The sequence below is a fragment of the Hemitrygon akajei genome, chromosome 5 (assembly GCF_048418815.1).
Source record: "Hemitrygon akajei chromosome 5, sHemAka1.3, whole genome shotgun sequence".
Lineage (NCBI taxonomy): Eukaryota > Metazoa > Chordata > Chondrichthyes > Myliobatiformes > Dasyatidae > Hemitrygon > Hemitrygon akajei.
In genome coordinates this window covers 31610412-31629593 of record NC_133128.1, presented here as the reverse complement: position 1 = coordinate 31629593, position 19182 = coordinate 31610412, and the positions used below count along the sequence as shown (strand labels likewise).

General features: G+C 41.2%; 1 protein-coding gene across 1 annotated transcript in view; it reads left to right on the top strand.

Moving 5' to 3' along the window:
* The window catches only part of tmem45a (transmembrane protein 45a), a 75610-nt gene extending 60888 nt beyond the window's left edge, over positions 1 to 14722 (top strand). Inside the window, exons 6-7 of the mRNA XM_073045134.1 lie at positions 2509 to 2654; positions 10564 to 14722. Coding sequence (XP_072901235.1) covers positions 2509 to 2654; positions 10564 to 10657 — 240 coding nt within the window. The 3' untranslated portion in view covers positions 10658 to 14722. The remainder of the gene's footprint in view (positions 1 to 2508; positions 2655 to 10563) is intronic.
* Positions 14723 to 19182: the final 4460 nt, after the last annotated feature.

The following is a 19182-nucleotide window of genomic DNA, read 5'->3' as shown; positions in this document are numbered from 1 at the left end:
AGAACATAGGAAAGGAAATAAAAATAAAGATGTTATAGGATACAATAATGAGGTTAAAGAAGCATATTTATATGTACCAGTGAAAGAAAATAGGAAAAACTCCAAGTATGAGAATGGGGATCAGAATGACCTCTGCTAATGCTTCAAACACAGAGGCATAACATACAATACATAAGCAGAAACTGCTTGTTCCTTTGGGTTTTATTCTCTATGCTTAGCATCTGGAATATGTTTACACCAACTAAACAGTACAGGCAAAACTATTTGCACTTGAGATTAATGTGCAAAGCAAAGATTTTCCCTTCAATACTAGGTGGCAAAACCAGTGGGTGCAAGTGAAAACTACTAAAGCAAGTATGGATGAAGTTGGCTCTATAAATTGGATGTTTTGTAAAGATTATACAGGAGTGAAATCGGAGAACCTGCTTTTTCTGAATACTTTACATTTTGGGTGTGGTTCATTGATTGGCTCTTTTGATGCAAGTGGTTTAAAATCTGAGTGAAATGTGAAATAAATCCTCACTCTTCAGTAATGTACAGGTATTTAATTAGTAGCTCTAAAAGGAGGCTGTGTTCCGAATCATATATACAAGCAATTCTGCAGGTGATGGAAATCTAAAGCAGCATACGTAAAATACTGGAGGCGCTCAGCAGTCAGGCAGCATCTATGGAGGAGAATAAACAGCTGGCTGTTTAGATGCTGACTGACCTGCTGAGTTACCCCAGTGCTTTGTATTTGCTACTTTTCAAAATTCAAAGTGTCGTCACTGCTTATATGGGTAGATTAGATACAGTTGAAAATATGAAAAATTCATCATTGACCATCAGAATTAAACAATCGTAAAAGAGATTCATACCATTCTAGAATACAATTAATTTTGATATTTTAGGATTTAGGATTATTGTTCTAAAGTTAACATTGCAGACTTGTTATTAACACCTTTCAGTCAAAAGCTCATTGCAATAGCAATATTGTGTTGCATTTTTTCCAGTGAGGGTACAATATTGTGCTCATCTACATTAACTAAAAATGTGACTACATCTACATTTAACTAAAAATCCATGGCCTCCTTTACTGTCAAGATGAAGCCACACTCAGGTTGGAGGAACAACACTTTATATACCGGCTGGGTAGCCTCCAACCTGATGGCATGAACATTGACTTTCCTAACTTCCGTTAATGCCACTCCTCCCCTTCTTACCCCATCCCAGTTATATTTAGTTTTTTGCCCCCTCTTTTTTTTTTCTCACTCTTTCTGCCCATCACTCTGCCTGTTCTCCATCTCTCTCTGGTGCTCCCCTCCCCCTTCCTTTCTCCCTAGGCCTCCCGTCCCATGATCCTTTCCCTTCTCCAGCTCTGTATCCCTGTTGCCAATCACCTTTCTGGCTCTCAGCTTCACCCCACCACCTCCGGTCTTCTCCTATCATTTCGCATTTTCCCCTCCCACTCCTGCTTTCAAATCACTTACTATCTTTCCTTTCAGTTAGTCCCGATGAAGGGCCTCGGCCTGAACCGTCGACAGTGCTTCTCCCTATAAGATGCTGCCTGGCCTGCTGTGTTCCACCAGCAATTTGTGTGTGTTGCGTTAACTAAAAATGTGATGTGTGTTTATTGTATCTATGATCTTTTACCTGGTGATAACTGATACTTGAATGATCAGGAAACAAATGCAGAAGTAATGGTCCAGAAGGGCCAGTCTGAGTAAATCCCCACTGGATGAGTGATGTTTTACTTTTGGTATGTTTCCTGATGGGCTTGCTGCCATACTTGCAGTGTTTCCAGATGGCGAACTGATAATATCACATAGAGTGGAATGATTAGTTTTCCTAGCCTAAAACCACTAAATTAAATAGTTAATGAGTATCATTAGGTCAGTTTTGTATTTGTTTAAATATTTAATCATATTTTGTGTGTTTGGTTTCACAGTAGCAATTAGAATGGTACCCCCGATCCAAAACTAGCATTTATTTCCATCCTGTTTATGCGCCTGAATTCTAAAATTGATCACTTAAAAATGTTTTCTGAACCCTTTCCCAGGTGTCAAAGTGAATGTGTTCTTAACTCTCTTTTAATCCATTGCTCTTAAAAAAAAAAAGTGTCATGTAATAAAACCATGTGAAACATTTCTTACTGATTGGTTACAACGTGCTTAGATTTTTTCCACTTGAAGACTCTGAATTTATAACCTTTTCTCTTCATGAGCGCATCACCCCTTCTTGGTCTTTGGCCACCAGCAGTAGTTTGCCAGAATCCCTCTGTCTATTCTTTCAAAATGCCCCATCATCTTGGTATATCCTCCTTCTCACAGGCATGAGGTCTTTGGAGCTTTTGTTGGGTTTTTATGGGAGGGGGTTGCCCAACTCCCCCCCCCCCCCCCTTCGCAGCTGGGCTTGGGTCTGTCCATGGTGGAGTTGAATTTATAACTACCCCGATGGAGTTTTTGGGGAAAAAAAATCTGCGCACCTTTTAATTCCTTTAATTGAGATAATTTAATTTCTCTTTTGCAGATTGGGTTTATTCTATACCCTCCGAACGGAAGCCCTGAATGGGACCAAAGCAGCCACGACAATATGATGTTTATTACCATGTGCTACTGTTGGCATTATGCCTTTTCGCTTCTCATTGTGGCCATTAGCTATGCAATTGTCAGTTGGTGAGTGGATGCATTTCTCTTTCACGTATCTGAAGTCAACTGTGGTTAAGAGCTTAGGAGACAGAAGTATGAGTGGGCCTTTCTATCCTGACGCCCATTCTGCATACATTAAAATCATCTCCGACCTTCCGCCTCAATGCCGTCCCCCTGCACAAGTACCATATTCTTTGATTTCCTCAATATCCAAAAATCTATCAGTCTCTGTCTTGAAGATAATTATTGTCTCAACCTACACAGCTTTTGTTTTTTGGGTAGAGAATTCAAAAGGCATAACGGTTGTACTAGACCAGTCTTTCAAGTTGTCCCCTGTTGCAGTTCTTGGTGAAGATCCTTCCGTTTCCAGGGATGAGGTCGTTGGCGAGATAGGGTTTGCTTGCACAATCCTCCTCCTTTCGCATTCGGGCTTGGAACCACCCATGGAAGAGTTTTACAGTTGTCTAACTGAAGGGGTTTTATTCTATTCTGTATCTTGTTTTCCTGATCCTCGATTTTTTAGATAGTGACATCTGGATCAAGTTACTCCAGCAAATCTACATTCTCCCTGCCAAACCGTGAAAGAATTTTGTGTGTTTCAATGACACCAACTTTGTTCTTCTAAACCAAAAGTTCCCAACCTGGGATCCACAGAGCTTTTGGTTAATGTTAAAATGCCCATGACGTAAAAAAAGTTGTGAACCCCTGTTCTAAACTGTGGAGAGCATAATTCTGGTCATCTTAATCTCTCCTCATATGAGAAGATTGCCATCAGTGTCGTAAAATGTCTTCAGCTCTCATGAAACAGAGATTCCCCTGCACCACTGTTAACGAAACTGTTGTCCAAAGCTCATCCATTTCCCACACTGCTGCTTTAAACCCCTTCCCTACCTCACAGCTTTTCTTTCCGAGGCACGACTGTGCAGACTGCGCAGGCACGAGGACGTCAGCGAGTTAGATTGGCAAGAAGAATTTTAAAAGAAGACAGCTTTATAGAGCGGGTGTCAGAGTAGAGGGAGTCAGAGTAGGAGGGCTTTAGCTCAACAGGTCGAGGTGAGCTAAGTTACTTGTGAAGAATAGGAAGCATGTCTGTGTTCTGTACTGGGTGTCAGATGTGGGAAGTCTGGGAGACTCCCAGCCTCCTGGACGGCCACATCTGCGCCATGTGCTTCAAACTGCAGCTCCTTAGGGATTGCGTTAGGGAACTGGAGATGCAGCTCAATGACCTTCGTCTGGTCAGGGAAAGTGAGGAGGTGATAGAGAGGAGCTATAGGCAAGTAGTCACACCGGGGACTCAGGAGACGGAGAAGTGGGTAACAGTCAGGAGAGGGAAGGGCAAGAGTCAGATACTAGAGAGTACCCCTGTGGCTGCCCGCCTTAACAGTAAATACTCCTGTTTGAGTACTGTTGGGGTGGGGGGGGGGGAACAGCCTACCTGGGGGAAGTGACAGTGGCCATGCCTCTGGCACAGAGTCTGGCCCTGTGGCTCAGAAGGGTAGGGGAAGGAAGAGGATGGCAGCAGTGATAGGGGACTCTATAGTTAGGGAGTCAGACAGGCGATTCTGTGGACGCAGGAAAGAAACACGGATGGTAGTTTGCCTTCTGGGTGCCAGGGTCCGGGATGTCTCTGATTGCGTCCACGATATTGTGAAGTGGGAAGGTGAACAGCCAGAGGTCGTGGTACATATTGGTACCAATGACATGGGTAGGAAGTTCTGAAAACAGACTGCAGGGAGTTAGGAAGGAAGTTGAGAAGCAGGACCTTAAAGGTAGCAATCTGGGGATTACTGCCTGTGCCACACGACAGTGAGTATAGAAATAGATTGAGGTGGAGGATAAATGTGTGGCTGAGGGATTGGAGCAGGGGTCAGGGATTCAGTTTTCTGGATCATTGGGACCCCTTTTGGGGCAGGTGTGACCTGTACAAAAAGGATGGGTTGCACTTGAATCTGAGAGGGACCAATATCCTGGCAGGGAGGTTTGCTAAGGCTATTGGGGAAAGTTTAAACTAGAATTGCTGGAGGGTGGGAACCAAACTGAAGAGACGGAGAAAGGGGCAGTTGGCTCACAAATCGAGAAGCTTGTAGACAGTGTGAGAGGGAGGATAGGCAGGTGATAGAGCAGGGATGTGCTTAGACTGATGGTTTGAGATGTGTCTATTTTAATGCGAGGAGTATCATGAACGAACCGGATGAGCTTAGAGCATGGATAAGTACTTGGAGCTATGATGTCGTGGCCATTACAGAGACGTGGATGGCTCAGGGGCAGGAATGGCTACTTAGAGTGCCAGGCTATAGATGTTTCAGAAAGGACAGGGCGGGAGGCAAAAGAGGTGGGGGCATGGCACTGCTGATCAGAGATAGTGTCATGGCTGCAGAAAAGGAGGAAATCATGGAGGGATTGTCTACGGAGTCTCTGTGTGTGGAAGTTAGAAACAGGAAGGGGGTCAATAACTCTACTGGGTGTTTTTTATAGACCACCCAATAGTAACAGGGACATCGAGGAGTAGATAGGGAGACAGATTCTGGGAAGGTGTAATAATAACAGGGTTGTCATGGTGGGAGATTTTAATTTCCCAAATATTGATCAGCATTTCCATCGGCATCGGTTCATGATAGTGGTCTGGATATTAATGAATTCAAAATTCAAAAAAAATTGTTGCGGGTGGCATTTTCTCTGTCCTGCTCTTGCACTTGTCTGTGCCTGATGGACATTTAAAATGTGGTTGCGCACACCCACTCTTCTCCCTTTGTAATTTAAAACTAATGCAGATTTGGAAAATATCTTTAAACCAAAGCAAAACAAGCGTTGCCTAAGGGACAGGATATATAAATGGAAAATCAGGGCCTGATTAGGGAGAGTCAATCAGGCTTTGCTTGTTTTGGGTTGTATTTGACCAAGCTTCTAGTTTTTCAAGCAGGTTACCAGGGAAGTACGGGAAGGAAAGGCTGCAGATTGTTTACATGGACTTTAGCAAGACCTTTGACAAAGTACCGCAGGGGGGGCTGGCCCAGAAGTTTCAGTTGCTTGGCATCTGGGTTGAGCTGATGAGTTGGATTGAACACTGGCTTCACAGGAGAAGCCAGAGAGTCATAGTAAATGGTTCCCTCACCGACCGGAGGTCTGTGACCTCCAATGGGGATCAGTGTTTCTCATGGATATCAACGATTTGGGTGACAATGTGGTGAACTGGATCAGCACATTTGCAAATGATGCCAGCGTTGGTGACACAGTGAACAACGATAAAGGCTCCCAGTGCTTGTGAGGGACCCGCACCAGTAGGAACCTCGGGCTGAGAAATGGGGGATGGAATTTAATGTGGACAAGTGTGAGGAGCTGCACTTTGGGAAGAGAAACCAGGGTAGGACTTGCACAGCGAATGTGCACTGGGGAGCATGGCAGAGCAGAGGTTTCCATGATTGCGTGAAAGTGGTATCACAGGCAGATAGGGTTGTAAAGAAAACTTTTAGCACATTGGCTTTCGTAGATCAAAGTACAGGAATGCAATGCTTTGTTGGAAGTGATATCATTCATTGAGGCCCAATTTCTAGTATAGTATGTAGTTCTTGTGATCTGCCGACAGGAAAGGTATTAATAAAATAGAGTACAGAGAAAATTTACAAGGAAGTTGTTGGGAATTGCAATCTTGAGCTATAAGGAAAGGTTGAATAGGTTAGGACTTTATTACCTGGAGCGTAGGAGAATTGGGGGTGGGGTGTGGATTTGATAGAGGTAAACAAAGTTGTGAAGGGTGTAGAGAGGTTCATTCAAGCAGCCATTTCTTCACTGGGGCTGGGTGAGACTCGAATTAGAACTCAACTTGGGGTGGAAGGTGAAATATTTACGGCGAACAGAAGGGGGAACTTCACTCAGAGGGTGATGAGTGTGTGGAACGAGCTGCCAGCAGAAGTGATGGGTGCAGGTTGGATGGGACCAGGCAGAATAGCAGTTTGGCATGGACCAGCTGGGCTGACAGGCCAGTTTCTGTGCTGAAGTGCTCGCTGGCTCTACGACTCTAATTTCACCCAAACCTGTTAATGTGGAAGAAAGCCCAAGCACCTGGGACAGGCTTATATTGTTACACAAAGTGTACCAACACCACACACGGACGGGCACGCATGCACGGGCACATGGGCACGCGGGTGCGCAGATGGACACAGACTCAGAGATGGACGCAACACGCAGACGCAGATAGGACACTGCAGGAGCTGTGAAACAGCAGTTCTACTTACAGTTCCACTGTGCTGCCCTTAAAAAAAAATCCCTATGTTCATGACAAAGGTTGTCTCATACTAATCAATCAAATTTCAGCCAATGAGCACTTTTGAAAGTATGATTAATTATGCAACAAAGATATCTCAATTCATTACCATTCCATGTACAAAAGTATATTATTGGCAATGACACACCTGATTGCACAACCAAGCAGACGCGTTATCATATTATTAAGTTTGCCAATGACGTAAGAGTGGTAGGGCTCATCACCAACAACAATGAGATGGCCTACAGAGGAGGTGAAACTTGTGCCCTTTTTAAATCGGCGACAGAGCAGTTTCAAACTCCTGGTCCCAGAACACATGCAACACAATTGGGAAAACGCGCCAATGCCTCTACTTTCTGAAGACAGCTGGACTGTATATATCTATACTTGTGTCCTTTTACCGATGGGCAGTAGAGAGCATCCTAACATGGTACAGAAACAGCACTGTGGCAGACAGGAAGTCTCTACAGCGGGTAGTCAAACTGCCCAACGCATCACCACTGGCCTACTCACCGTCAAGGACATTTAAACCAAAAGGTGCAGGCAAAGGCCTGTAACATCAGGAAGGATACCACCCTGCACATGACCCTTCATCCCACTCCTATTAGGGAGGAGGCTATGTAGTATACATGCCAGCACAACCAGACTCAAAAGTAGTTACTTTCCCCAATCAATAAAGCTAATCAACATCTTCAACCATTAACCCACCTCACCACACCGCACCAACACCACTACTTTCTCTTTTATTGTTAGTCACCTTATGTACAGACACTCCCGTGTCTGGTGTCACTTTATCAACATTAAAATCTATATCTACATATACATACATGCCATATATTTTTTTTTATGATGGTGTTCTTTATCTTATTGTGTTTCCTTTGGTGCTGCATTGAATCCAGAGCAAGAATTATTTTGTTCTCCTTTCCACTTGTGCACTGGAGTTGAAATTAAACACTCCTGAATGTTGAATCCTGAAAATTGATTGGGTTCGTTATACTGGTATGTGAGAGCTTGAAGTTGCAATCCTGCCCCCTGGTGTTCAATTCTCAGGAATTGATTAAATAACAATGTGATCAAATCATTTCAAGTTTTAAAACAGAGTGCAGACTTCTCTCAGAAGGCATCAATAGAATTTTTTGAACCTTGGAAGGCTAAATGCATTCTAGTATTTTTTTAATGCTGGTTTCTGCAGGAGAAGCTGAAGAAGAAATGGAGTTGTATAATGGGGATAAAAACAAAGTGAAGATAATTAAAAGCTTAGTGTAAAGATAAGGATTGGTTTGGTTGGTCACAGCTACATCAAAGCATCGAGACGTGCAGTGAAATGTGCCGTTTGTGTCAGTGTCCAACAAGGTCCCAGCATGTGCTGGGGGTAGCCAGCAAGTCCAGAGCCAATGTAGCACACCCACAACTTACTAATCCTAGCCCGTTCTGTACACCTTTGGAATGTGGGAGGAAACTGGAGCAACTGGAATTGAATTGAATCGACTTTATTTCTTACATCCTTCACATACCTGCGAGGAGTAAAAATCTTTACAATATGTCTCTGAATGTGCAATGTGCACATTACAGTAAATTGTAATAAATAGTATGTACAGTAAGATACAACAGAGCAGTCAATATAGCTTAGAAATACAATTGTGTCAGCGTGAATTAATCAGTCTGATGTTGGGTGAAGAAGCTGTTCCGGAGCCTGTTGGTCCTGGCTTTTACGCTGCGGTACTGTTTCCCAGATGGTAGCAGCTCTAACGGTTTGTGGTTGGGCTGACTCAGGTCCCCAGTGATCCTTCGGGCCATTTTTATGTACCTGTTGCTGTAAATGTCCTGAATAGTGGGAAGTTCACATCCACAGATGCGCTGGGCTGTCCGCACCACTCTCTGCAGAGTCCTGCGATGGAGGGAAGTACAGTTCCCATACCAGGCTGTGATGCAGCCAGTCAGGATGCTCTCAGTTGTGCCCCTGCAGAAAGTTCTCAGGATTTGGGGGCCTATACCAAACTTCCTCAACCGTCTGAGGTGAAAGAGGTGCTGTTGTGTTTTTTTCACTACATAGCCGGTATGTACAGACCACGTGAGGTCTTTGGTGATGTTTATGCAGAGGAACTTAAAGCTGCTCACCCTCTAACCCCAGATCCATTGATGTCAATAGGGGTTCAAGTCAAGTTAAGTCACTTTTGTCATTTCGACCATAACTGCTGGTACAGTACACAGTAAAAACGAGACAGTGTTTTTCAGGACCATTGTGTTACATGACCCAGTACAAAAACTAGACTGAACTACGTAAAAAAAAACACAAAGAAAACTACACTAGACTACAGACCTACCCAGGACTGCATAAAGTGCACAAACAGTGCAGGCATTACAATAAATAATAAACAAAACAATAGGGCAGTAAGGTGTCAGTCCAGGCTCTGGGTATTGAGGAGTCTGATAGCTTGGGGGAAGAAACTGTTACATAGTCTGGTCGTAAGAGCCCGAATGCTTCGGAGCCTTTTCCCAGACGGCAGGAGGGAGAAGAGTTTGTATGAGGGGTGCGTGAGGTCCTTCATAATGCTGTTTGTTTTGTGGATGCAGCGTGTAGTGTAAATGTCTGTAATGGCAGGAAGAGAGACCCTGATGATCTTCTCAGCTGACCTCACTATCCGCTGCAGGGTCTTGCGATCCGAGATGGTGCAATTTCCGAACCAGGCAGTGATGCAGTTGCTCAGGATGCTCTCAATACAACCCCTGTAGAATGTGATGAGGATGGGGGGGTGGGAGATGGACTTTCCTCAGCCTTCGCAGAAAGTAGAGACGCTGCTGGGCTTTCTTTGCTATGGTTCCTCCTGTAGTTCACAACCAACTCCTTTGCTTTTGTGACATTGACGGGAGAGGTTGTTTTCTTGACACCACTGTGCCAGGGTGATGATTTCTTCTCTGTAGGCTGCCTCATTATTTGAGAAAAGGTCACTCAGTGTAGTATCTGCAAATTTAATGAGCAGATTGGAGCTGTGGAGCAGAGAGTAAAGGAGGGGGCTTTGGCCACAGCCATCAGGGGTCCTCCTGTGTTGAGGGGCAGAGCTGAGGGAGACCACACTTACCACCAGCCGCGACATGGAGGAAACCCACATGGTCATGGGAAGAATGTGCAACCTTTTCTCAGACGGTGGCAGGAATTGAACACCGACCGCTGGTTCTGTAAAGCATTGCACTAGCCTCTGTGCTACCCTGCCATCCATAGCATGGAATGCAGCAATAAACGGCAAATGTATTCCACGTTTTTAACTAAAACCATATATTTTTGTTATTCTTTGTGTTGTGGGTATCGCTGGTAAGACCATTTGTTTTTTTTGGTCCATCCTTTGTCTTTGTGAACTCTAGGATTGATACTAAACACCTGTGAAGAAACTGGGGATTTTTTTTCAAAGTTAGGACTGTTTGAGTCTTGGAAAGAAACCTGCAGGAGGTGGTGTCTGCTGCCATTATTGGTAGATTTTATAGGTTTAAGAGGTACTTTCAGACCATTATTGTTAATGGTTCACAGTCCAGCCATAATGCACCAATTTTGGAGGGAATTAAAGTTTATGGTCATGATGGGGTACCAATCAAATTTATTTAACATTAAGACTAATCTGTATCATTCTCACTGTGGCTATGTTCATCAAACTTATACACACATCTTTTGTGAATTTACAGGGTAATTCATACAAAGTTAAAACGTTTTGAGCCTCTGGAAATGGGACTGCTTAAATCAACTGAGAAAGATCAAGAGACTGAAGAGGAAATGTAGCCAGATAAATCTTGTTATTTGCTACTACTGTGCCTTCTTTATTACTAGGATTTGCCTTTTCAGAAAATACTTTGGTATTTGGTTGACCGCTTTCTTCTGGGTAAACCTGTGTCGATGATAGTTAACTTTATGCATGATAATGAAATCTACTGCCTGTACTTTCCTGCATTGCCCATAATTTCTGACAAGTCTGATGGTGGTATCAAGTAACTTCGCAATAATCAGAACTTTATACTGCGTTCTACTGTTTGTCAGCGATGGAAGATGGCAGAAAAGCATCTTTTTGTCAGAATTTCACTTTCTGTGCTCTAAAACTTAAAACAAAATAGGAATTAGGTGATTTAGAGTAGAATCTGATTCCAATTCCAATGAATCTTGGAAGTCTAACCTTTCTGAATACAGGCTGCATTCCAGTTTATTAATACCAGTGACATTCCATGAGAAAGGGCAAACGGCTTGGATGCTTTAGATTAATGTTGTTCATTTTAGTTAACCAAAAGTACGATCTTGCTGATAATTGAACATAAAACATGAAAGAGCTTAAAAAGTGGAAGTTACAAAAGGAAAATTTTGAGCTGAGGCTAATAGAAATTGGTCTGTGCCCTTGCATGAGGCAGGCTCAGACTGAAGCAGAAATCTGTTTCTCATTGATATGAAAAGAAAGTTGATGCCAGCTCAAGGATTCCAACTGGTCCACTTCAAGCTTAGTCAAAGATAAAATGTTCCCTTTCCCCATCCCCTGTGCCTACCTTCGGATCCTTGAAGTATCTGCAGTAATATTAATACAAAGATTCTGTCGTGCATGAAAAATCACCTCTGATTTTTATGTTTGTAGTGAAGTCTTGAGTTCTTTATACATATGTTTATGGTTAAGAGAGCAAATAAACCTTGCAAACTAAGATAAATAATCTTTTCTCTAAGTTCTACTTGAGAAACTATTGGTGCCTTTAGGGTATTTTTAAGTTTAGCCACCACAAATGCCAATGCTTCAGCATATAAATGCGATTTCCCACAAACTCGCAATCATTATAGTGGCAATGGTGACTGAAGCGTTTCAAGAAAATTCCCAGCTGGGTTTATTCAATAATGTTTTTCTCTTGGACCATTTTACAAATAGAAGTGTTCTCCTGTCATTATACAGAGGACTGACTAAAAGGCTGTCTAATGATAGAAATGTGAGTATTTAGACTGCCTGATGCATATTCAACTGTAATGCCTTTTCACTACAATGGTCCTCCACGAACTATAACACTAACATATTTCTTTAGCTTTAAAACATTTTTCAGGAGCAGGAAATTAATTGCAAACTCTGTAGTTTTCCTGATGATTATTGTCTGTGCTGTGACATCGAGGACATGTTATTAGATTGTGTAATATCTGGCATCATATGCTTCTTCCAATGGACAAGGCACTCATCACATTACTTCAAACACGGTCGATAAGCATGAATCACTTTCCGGACTAACATTTAGATCCACCAGTTATACCTAACAAAGGTTTACAGTTTTTCATAAGTTAGATGGAAAGTATTTTGGAAAGGTTTTGGAAAGCATCAGAAACTGTTGCATAAGTGTTTTTTTTTTAAAGAAAGAAAGCAGTATTGCTGTGTGGTGCATTATTTATTGGGATACAGCATGGAACAGGCCTTCCAGCCCTTCGAGCCACACTGCCTAGCTATTCCCCTGAATTGCTAATCATGGGGCAGTTTGCAGTGACCAATTATTCTACCAACCGGTATGTCTTTGAAGTGTGGGAGGAAACCGGAGCACCCGGAGGAAACCCATGCGGTGACGGGGAGAACGTACAAACTCCTTACAGGCAGCAGCGGGAATCAAACCCTGGTCACCTGGACTGTGAAGTGTGGTGCTGGCTACTACGCCACAGTGCCACCCTAATTTAGAATGAGACGGAAGAAAATTCAGTAAGAATTTTGGTTCACACCCCCCCCCCCCCCCCCAAACGTCCAGGATTTCTCAGTCATTTGCCAGAATAGGCAGCACGGTAGCTTCGAGCAGCGCTGTTACAACTCAGGGCATCAGAGTTCGGAGTTCCATTCCGGCATCCTCCGCAAGGAGTCTCTGTGAGTCCTCCCGGTGGAATGCGCGAGTTTGTCCCCAGGAGCTCTGGGTTCCTCCACAGCCCAGAGACCTATCGGGCTGTTGTCAGTTGTCCTGTGATTAGGTTAGGTTTAAACTGGGGTTGCTGGAGACGTGCAGCTCGAGAGGTCAGAAGGGCCTCATCCATGCTGTATCCCTAAATAAATAAAATTAATAATACTGCAGTATACTTTTACACACAATCTTCACGTCAGTGCTACTTCATGATACTTTCAATTAAGGGAAGCGAGTCCTGCTCCTTTACTGGTGTGGGTGAATTACTGAGCCATGGGGCTTGGAGCAGGCAGCCACTTCAGAAGCTACCTGACCATATTATCAACGCCAGAATCCAAAACAGCATCCAGCCACCAACCCACTCATCACCGCTTTCCGAAATCCTACCCCATTGACAAACTCTAGCCAGCCACGGCCACAGATAGTTAGTGAAATAGTTAGTTTGCTCATTCGTAATGGGCAGAGCTGGAACATGGGTATGTGTTGGAGTTGGGGAGAAGGGATGTGGTTGTTGCTGTGGTGGTTGTTCAGAAAAAAAGACTAAGTAAACTTGAAAGTATTTGGAATCTTGGATTTAAAAAAAACTTTGAATTAACTGGAAATATTACTGAGGAATGTGTCTTTATGAAACCATAGAGCAGATAAAATGAACATAAGCACTACTATTTTGGTGTACAGTAATTCATGAGAGTAAAGGTACATCCCATATGTATGTTGATAGAATATATAATAGCATTTTTCTCCGTTGGTTAAAAATACTGATGTCATCCCTCACTCCTAGCCTGTGCTGGCCACCCCCTCAGGCAATATAAATGACTCCGCCCTTACCCTAACCCTAATTTAACACCTCCACCCATCCAACTCGGCCCTTTCTTCCAAATCTAATGCTCTACCTCCAAAGAAAACAGCTCTGGGCTACCCTTCTCTTCCTGTTCCCTGCCTAATGGCTATTAATATCTACAATTTTGTCTGTCTTCAGTCAAATTATCTTGATGTGTGTTTAAATGTTGAAAAATTGCAGAATTTTTGACATTTGGCGAACTCAAATATTCTTATTTTGCCTTCAGCATTTAAGACTTTTGAGTATTCTTCCAATTACTTTTTTTCCAAGTCTACGTACTTACCATTTTAAAATGTTCAGCATTCTAAGTTCATATTTACATAATATACAGGATTTGTAAGATCTGTACGTGATGTGAAGTATGCAAAAGATTGAACATGAAAGCTTGAAACCATTTAAAAATTGTATCTTTTTTTTGTAGAAACATTTTATAAATAAATACCTTGAAGATAAACTTAGATTTTCATTTTATGCATTCCTAAATAATATATAGTCTGGTAAGCAGTATATATCATGGATGAAATGAGTATTTATTTTCTAAAACTGAAAAATATATGAAGTAGTTTTGTCTTTGTTAAACAAGCACAGCCATTGAAGTTGATTCATTTATTAATTTAAATGTTGTATAATTGTTTCAGTTTGCCATTGACTATAGTTAAAATACAATCTTTGTTTCTGCAAGGACCAAAATCAATCTTCAAACTGTCTTAATTGGCAGATAACTTCAAAAGAATGTATATATTTGATTTTAAATTGTTATGTTTTCTATTTAATTTTGCTGCCTGAAGTGCTATGACTTTCTGAAGCTTTTAATACCTTTACTATATATTGGGAAGAATATATTTGTCACAACTCAATTGGTACTGAACTTGTTTGGGTATATGAATATGTTAATATAGAAGGAAATAAAGGAAATGAAGATTCCAGAAATCATTACATATTAAATGCTTTGTTAAATAATGTTATTGTAATATACATATGTTGATATGTCTAGTTTCTGAAAATGCTATTCTTAAATTAATATTTTCATTTCTCTATAAATTATGTTCCAGCAAAAGTGATTGATTCAATATATTAACAGGATAATAAAGCAATAATAAACTAAAACCAAAATGGGCCTATTTGAATTGAATTGACCTTATTTCTTACATCTTTCACATACATGAGTAAAAATGTTTATGTTACAACTGTCTGTGATGCAATTATAGTAATCTGTAATAAATAGTGTGTACAGTAAATTATACAAAAGAACAGTCAATATAGATTAGAAATACAGTTGTGTCAGTGTGAATTAATCAGTCTGATGGTGGGTGAAGAAGCTGTCCCGAAGCCCATTGGTCCCAGCTTTAATGCTGTGGTACTGTTTCTCAAATGGTAAACAGTTGTGGTAACAGATGGTAAGCATCTAGAACAGTTTGTGGTTGGAATGACTCAGGTCCCCAATGATCCTTTGGGCCCTTTTCATGCACCTGTTGCTGTAAGTGTCTTGAAAAGTGGGAAATTCACATCCACAGATGTGCTGGGCTGTCCACACCACTCTCTGCAGAGTCCTGCGATTGAGGGAAGTACAGTTCCCGTACCAGGCAGTGATGCATCCAGTCAGGATGATCTCAATTGTGCCCCTGCAGTTAAGTCCTTAGGATTTAGGGACTCATGCCAAACTTCTTCAACTGCCTGAGGTGAAAGAGGCGCTGTTGTGCCTTTTTCACGACAACTGGTGTGTACAGACCAAGTGAGGTCATTCGTGATGTGGATGCCGAGGAACTTAAAGCTGTTCAGCTTCTCAACCCCAGATCCATTGATGTCAGTAGGAGTTAGCCTGCATCCATTTCTCTTGTAATCCACAACCAACCTCTTTGTTTTTGTGACACTGAGAGAGAGAGGTGTGTTCAATGCCTCTGATATTCAGCCGGCGGTGTAGTGGCATCTGCACCGGACTTTGATGTGAGTGGTCCCATGTTCAAATCCAGCCAGCTCTTCACACGCTTTTCATCCGTGCGAGGGTGAGGTCAATCTAGCAACTTGCCCTCTTTTTTAAAAAAAAACAGACAAATGCCATAGAAACGGTGAGGCGCCACAAGATGCAAAGGGGGAAAAGAACCTCAGATAATGAAGTAACCTGTGCTCACATGCAGCAAAATCTCATAAACATTCATAAAAACAGGAGTTTCTGCAGTTGTTGGAAATTAAAATGCGGGAGGAACTCAGCAGGTCAGGCAGCACCCATGGAGAGGAATGAACAATCAACATTTTGGGCCGAGTCCCATCCGGTCTGAAAAGAAGGGGGAAGAAGCCAGGATAAGGTGGTGGGGGGAGCTGAAGGAGCACAAGCTGCCCAGTGATGGGTAAATCCAGGTGGGGGGGGGGGGAGTGAAGTCAGAAGCTGGGAGGTGATAGGAAGAAGAGGTAAGTGGTTTTAGAAGAAGGTTTCTGATTGGAGAGGAGAATAGACCATGGGAGAAAGGAAAGGAAGAATTGTGCTAGAGGGAGGTGATAGAGAGTTGAAGTGGGGGTGGGGGCTGAAAGGGGAATGGAAATTAGAGAGGGTGAGGGAGAGCAAATTGTTGGAAGTAATTTACCCTCTCTGATCAGACTCCTTCAACCTTTTGCCCCTTCCACCTAACACCTTACAACTTCTTACTTCATTCCCCCCTCCCCCACCCACATACCTTCCTCCTCACCTGGTTTCAGCTATCACCTTCCCCTCCCCCACCTTATTCTGGTTTCTTTCTCGTCCTGATGAAGGGTCTCAGCCTGGCATGTTGATTCCTCTCCATGGATGCTGCCTGACCTGCTGAGTTCCTCCAGCGTTTGTGTCCCTCTGCACCTCTGATATTTGAATCATTTCCCAATTTAGATAATAATCTGCACTATTGTTCCTTTTACCAAAATGTATTCCATCTGCCAATTTTTTTTGCCCATTCTTCCAATTTGTCTAAGTCCGGCTGCAATCACATTGCTTCCTCAGCAAAACCTACCCCTCCACCTATCTTTGTATCATCCGCAAACTTCGCCACAAAACCATCAGTTCCATTATCCAGATCACTGACAAACAATATGAAAAGTAGCAGTTCCAATACTGACCCCTGAGGAACCCCACCATTTACTGGCAGCCAACCAGAAAAGGCCCCCTTTGTTCCCACTCTCCTGCCAGTCAGCCATTCAACCATTCCTCTATCCATGCCAGTGTATTTCTTATAATGCCATAGGATTTTATCTTGTTAAGCAGCCTCATATTTGGCATCTTATCAATTGCCTTCTGAAAATCTTTTTCTTTTCCATTATTTTTATTAGTTACTGTGTAGAAGAATACAGAGTACAAGAAAGTGTATATAAAAGGTCAAAAAGGTTTTTTAAAAACTACCAATTACATTATATCTGTTCATAATAAAAATCTCATTACCCTGTATTCACGTAAGTTAATCAATAGTTATATTGAAATATACTAATTTATTACAAAAAAAGAATCTAACCCCTACCAAGACCGAAGCTGTTCATTAAGGAGAAAAGAAGGTAAAATACCTTCTCATATAATAAAAATTAATAATAACCAACATCTGAATTTAAACAATGAATTGCATGTTTTGAAAATAATTCAAAAAGGGTCCCCACGATGTTTGAAAGTCTTGACAAGATTCAGAAATTGAACAACGAATCTTCTCTAAATCTAAACATGACAATGTTGCATAACCATTGAGCATGAGTAGGAGGAAGAACATCTTTCCATTTAAACAAAAGCATCAAGAGAGCTAAAGGCCAAAATATGTAAATCAGATGCCTTCAGCTTAATATCTTGTCCTGCAACAATACCAAATAGGGCCATCAGAGGGCTAGGCTTAGAATTGACGTTAAAAAGTAAGGAAAAAGTTTGAAAAACTTCCTTCCAATATTTTTCAAGATTCGGACAAGTCCAAAACATATGAATTAATGAAGCTTCTCCATTATTACGTCTGTCACAGTAGGGAGTATATCCGAATAAAAACAAGATAGCTTATCCTTAGTCATATGAGCTCTATATACCACCTTAAATTGTAGGAGGGAATGACGAGCATATAGCGATGAAGTATTAACCAGTTTAAACATTTCATTCCAGGTTTCCTCAGATATTGATGTCTGTAAATCTTGTTCCCAGAGATTCTTATTTTTGTCTCAAGGAACATTCCTCATCTCCAGTAACATACCATAAATATTAGATATTGAACCATTATGAAAAGGTGTCAAACTAAAAATTACGTCTAGTAAGTTCTTATCTGCGCTTATAGGAAATGTGCATAATGGAGATCTTAAAGAGTCTCTAATTTGTAAATATCAAAAAATGTGAGTTTTGGGTAAGCTATATTTAGCTGACAATTGCTCAAATGCAAAAAGGTTTCCCCCAACAAACAGATCCCAAAAACAGTTAATACCCAACCTGTCCCATTCTTTAAAAACTAAATCAATCATGGAGGGTTTAAAAAAAATTAGAATAAATGGGACTTGAAAGGGAAAATCTCAATAAACCAAAGTGTTTTCTAAATTGTATCCAGATCCTCAGAGTATGTTTAACTATTAAAATATCAGTTAGTTTACTTACAAATAAAGGAAGTGAGTGACAGAGTTAGCTTCTAAAGAGACGCGTACCAGACAGTCTACACGATTAATATAATATAGCCAAAGCGTAAGATATCGTATATTAACTGCCCAGTAATAAAACCTAAAATTAGGTAAGGCTAAACCTTCAGACTTCTTAGATTTTTGAAGATGAACTTTATTTAAACAAGTACATTTATTTTTCCATATATAAGAGAATAAAATAGAATCAAGAGAGTCAAAAAAGGATTTAGGAATAAAAACAGGTAAAGCCTGAAAAAGATATATAAATTTAGGTAGAATATTTATTTTAATAGAATTAATTCGTCCAATCAATGATATTGAAAGAGGTGACCAATTTAATGATATCTTCTTTACATGATTCAATAAAGTAAGAAAGTTTTCTTTAAACAAGTGTTTGTAATTCTTAGTGACTGTAACAGCCAAATAAATAAATTGATTCCTTACAACTTTAAAAGGGAGATTAGTATTAATTGATACCAAATTATTTAAAGGAAATAATTCACTCTTATGTAGGTTCAATTTATATCCTGAAAACTGGCTAAAACGGGACAGTAAAGAAAGTATGCAAGGTAACGAGGTCTCAATATTAGAGATAAACAGCAATATATCATCAGTGTAAAGCGATATTTTGTGAGTAATACCTCTCCTTAAAATACCACAGATATCATTAGATTCTCGAAAAGCAATGGCAAGGGGTTCTAACGCAAAGGCTCAACTGACAGCCTTGTCTAGTTCCACGATGAAGTTTAAATGGTTTGGAATTTTGAAAATTGGTACGAACCTGAGCAGAAGGAGATAGATAAAGTAATTTAATCCATTGAATAAAATCTGGTCCAAAATTAAATTTTTCTAAGGTTTTAAATAAATAATTCCATTTAAGCCGATCGAAGACCTTCTTAGCATTTAAGGATGTCACACATTCCGATATCTCCTGGGAGGGAGAGTAAATAACATTTAATACAAGGCGTGAAAATCTCAGT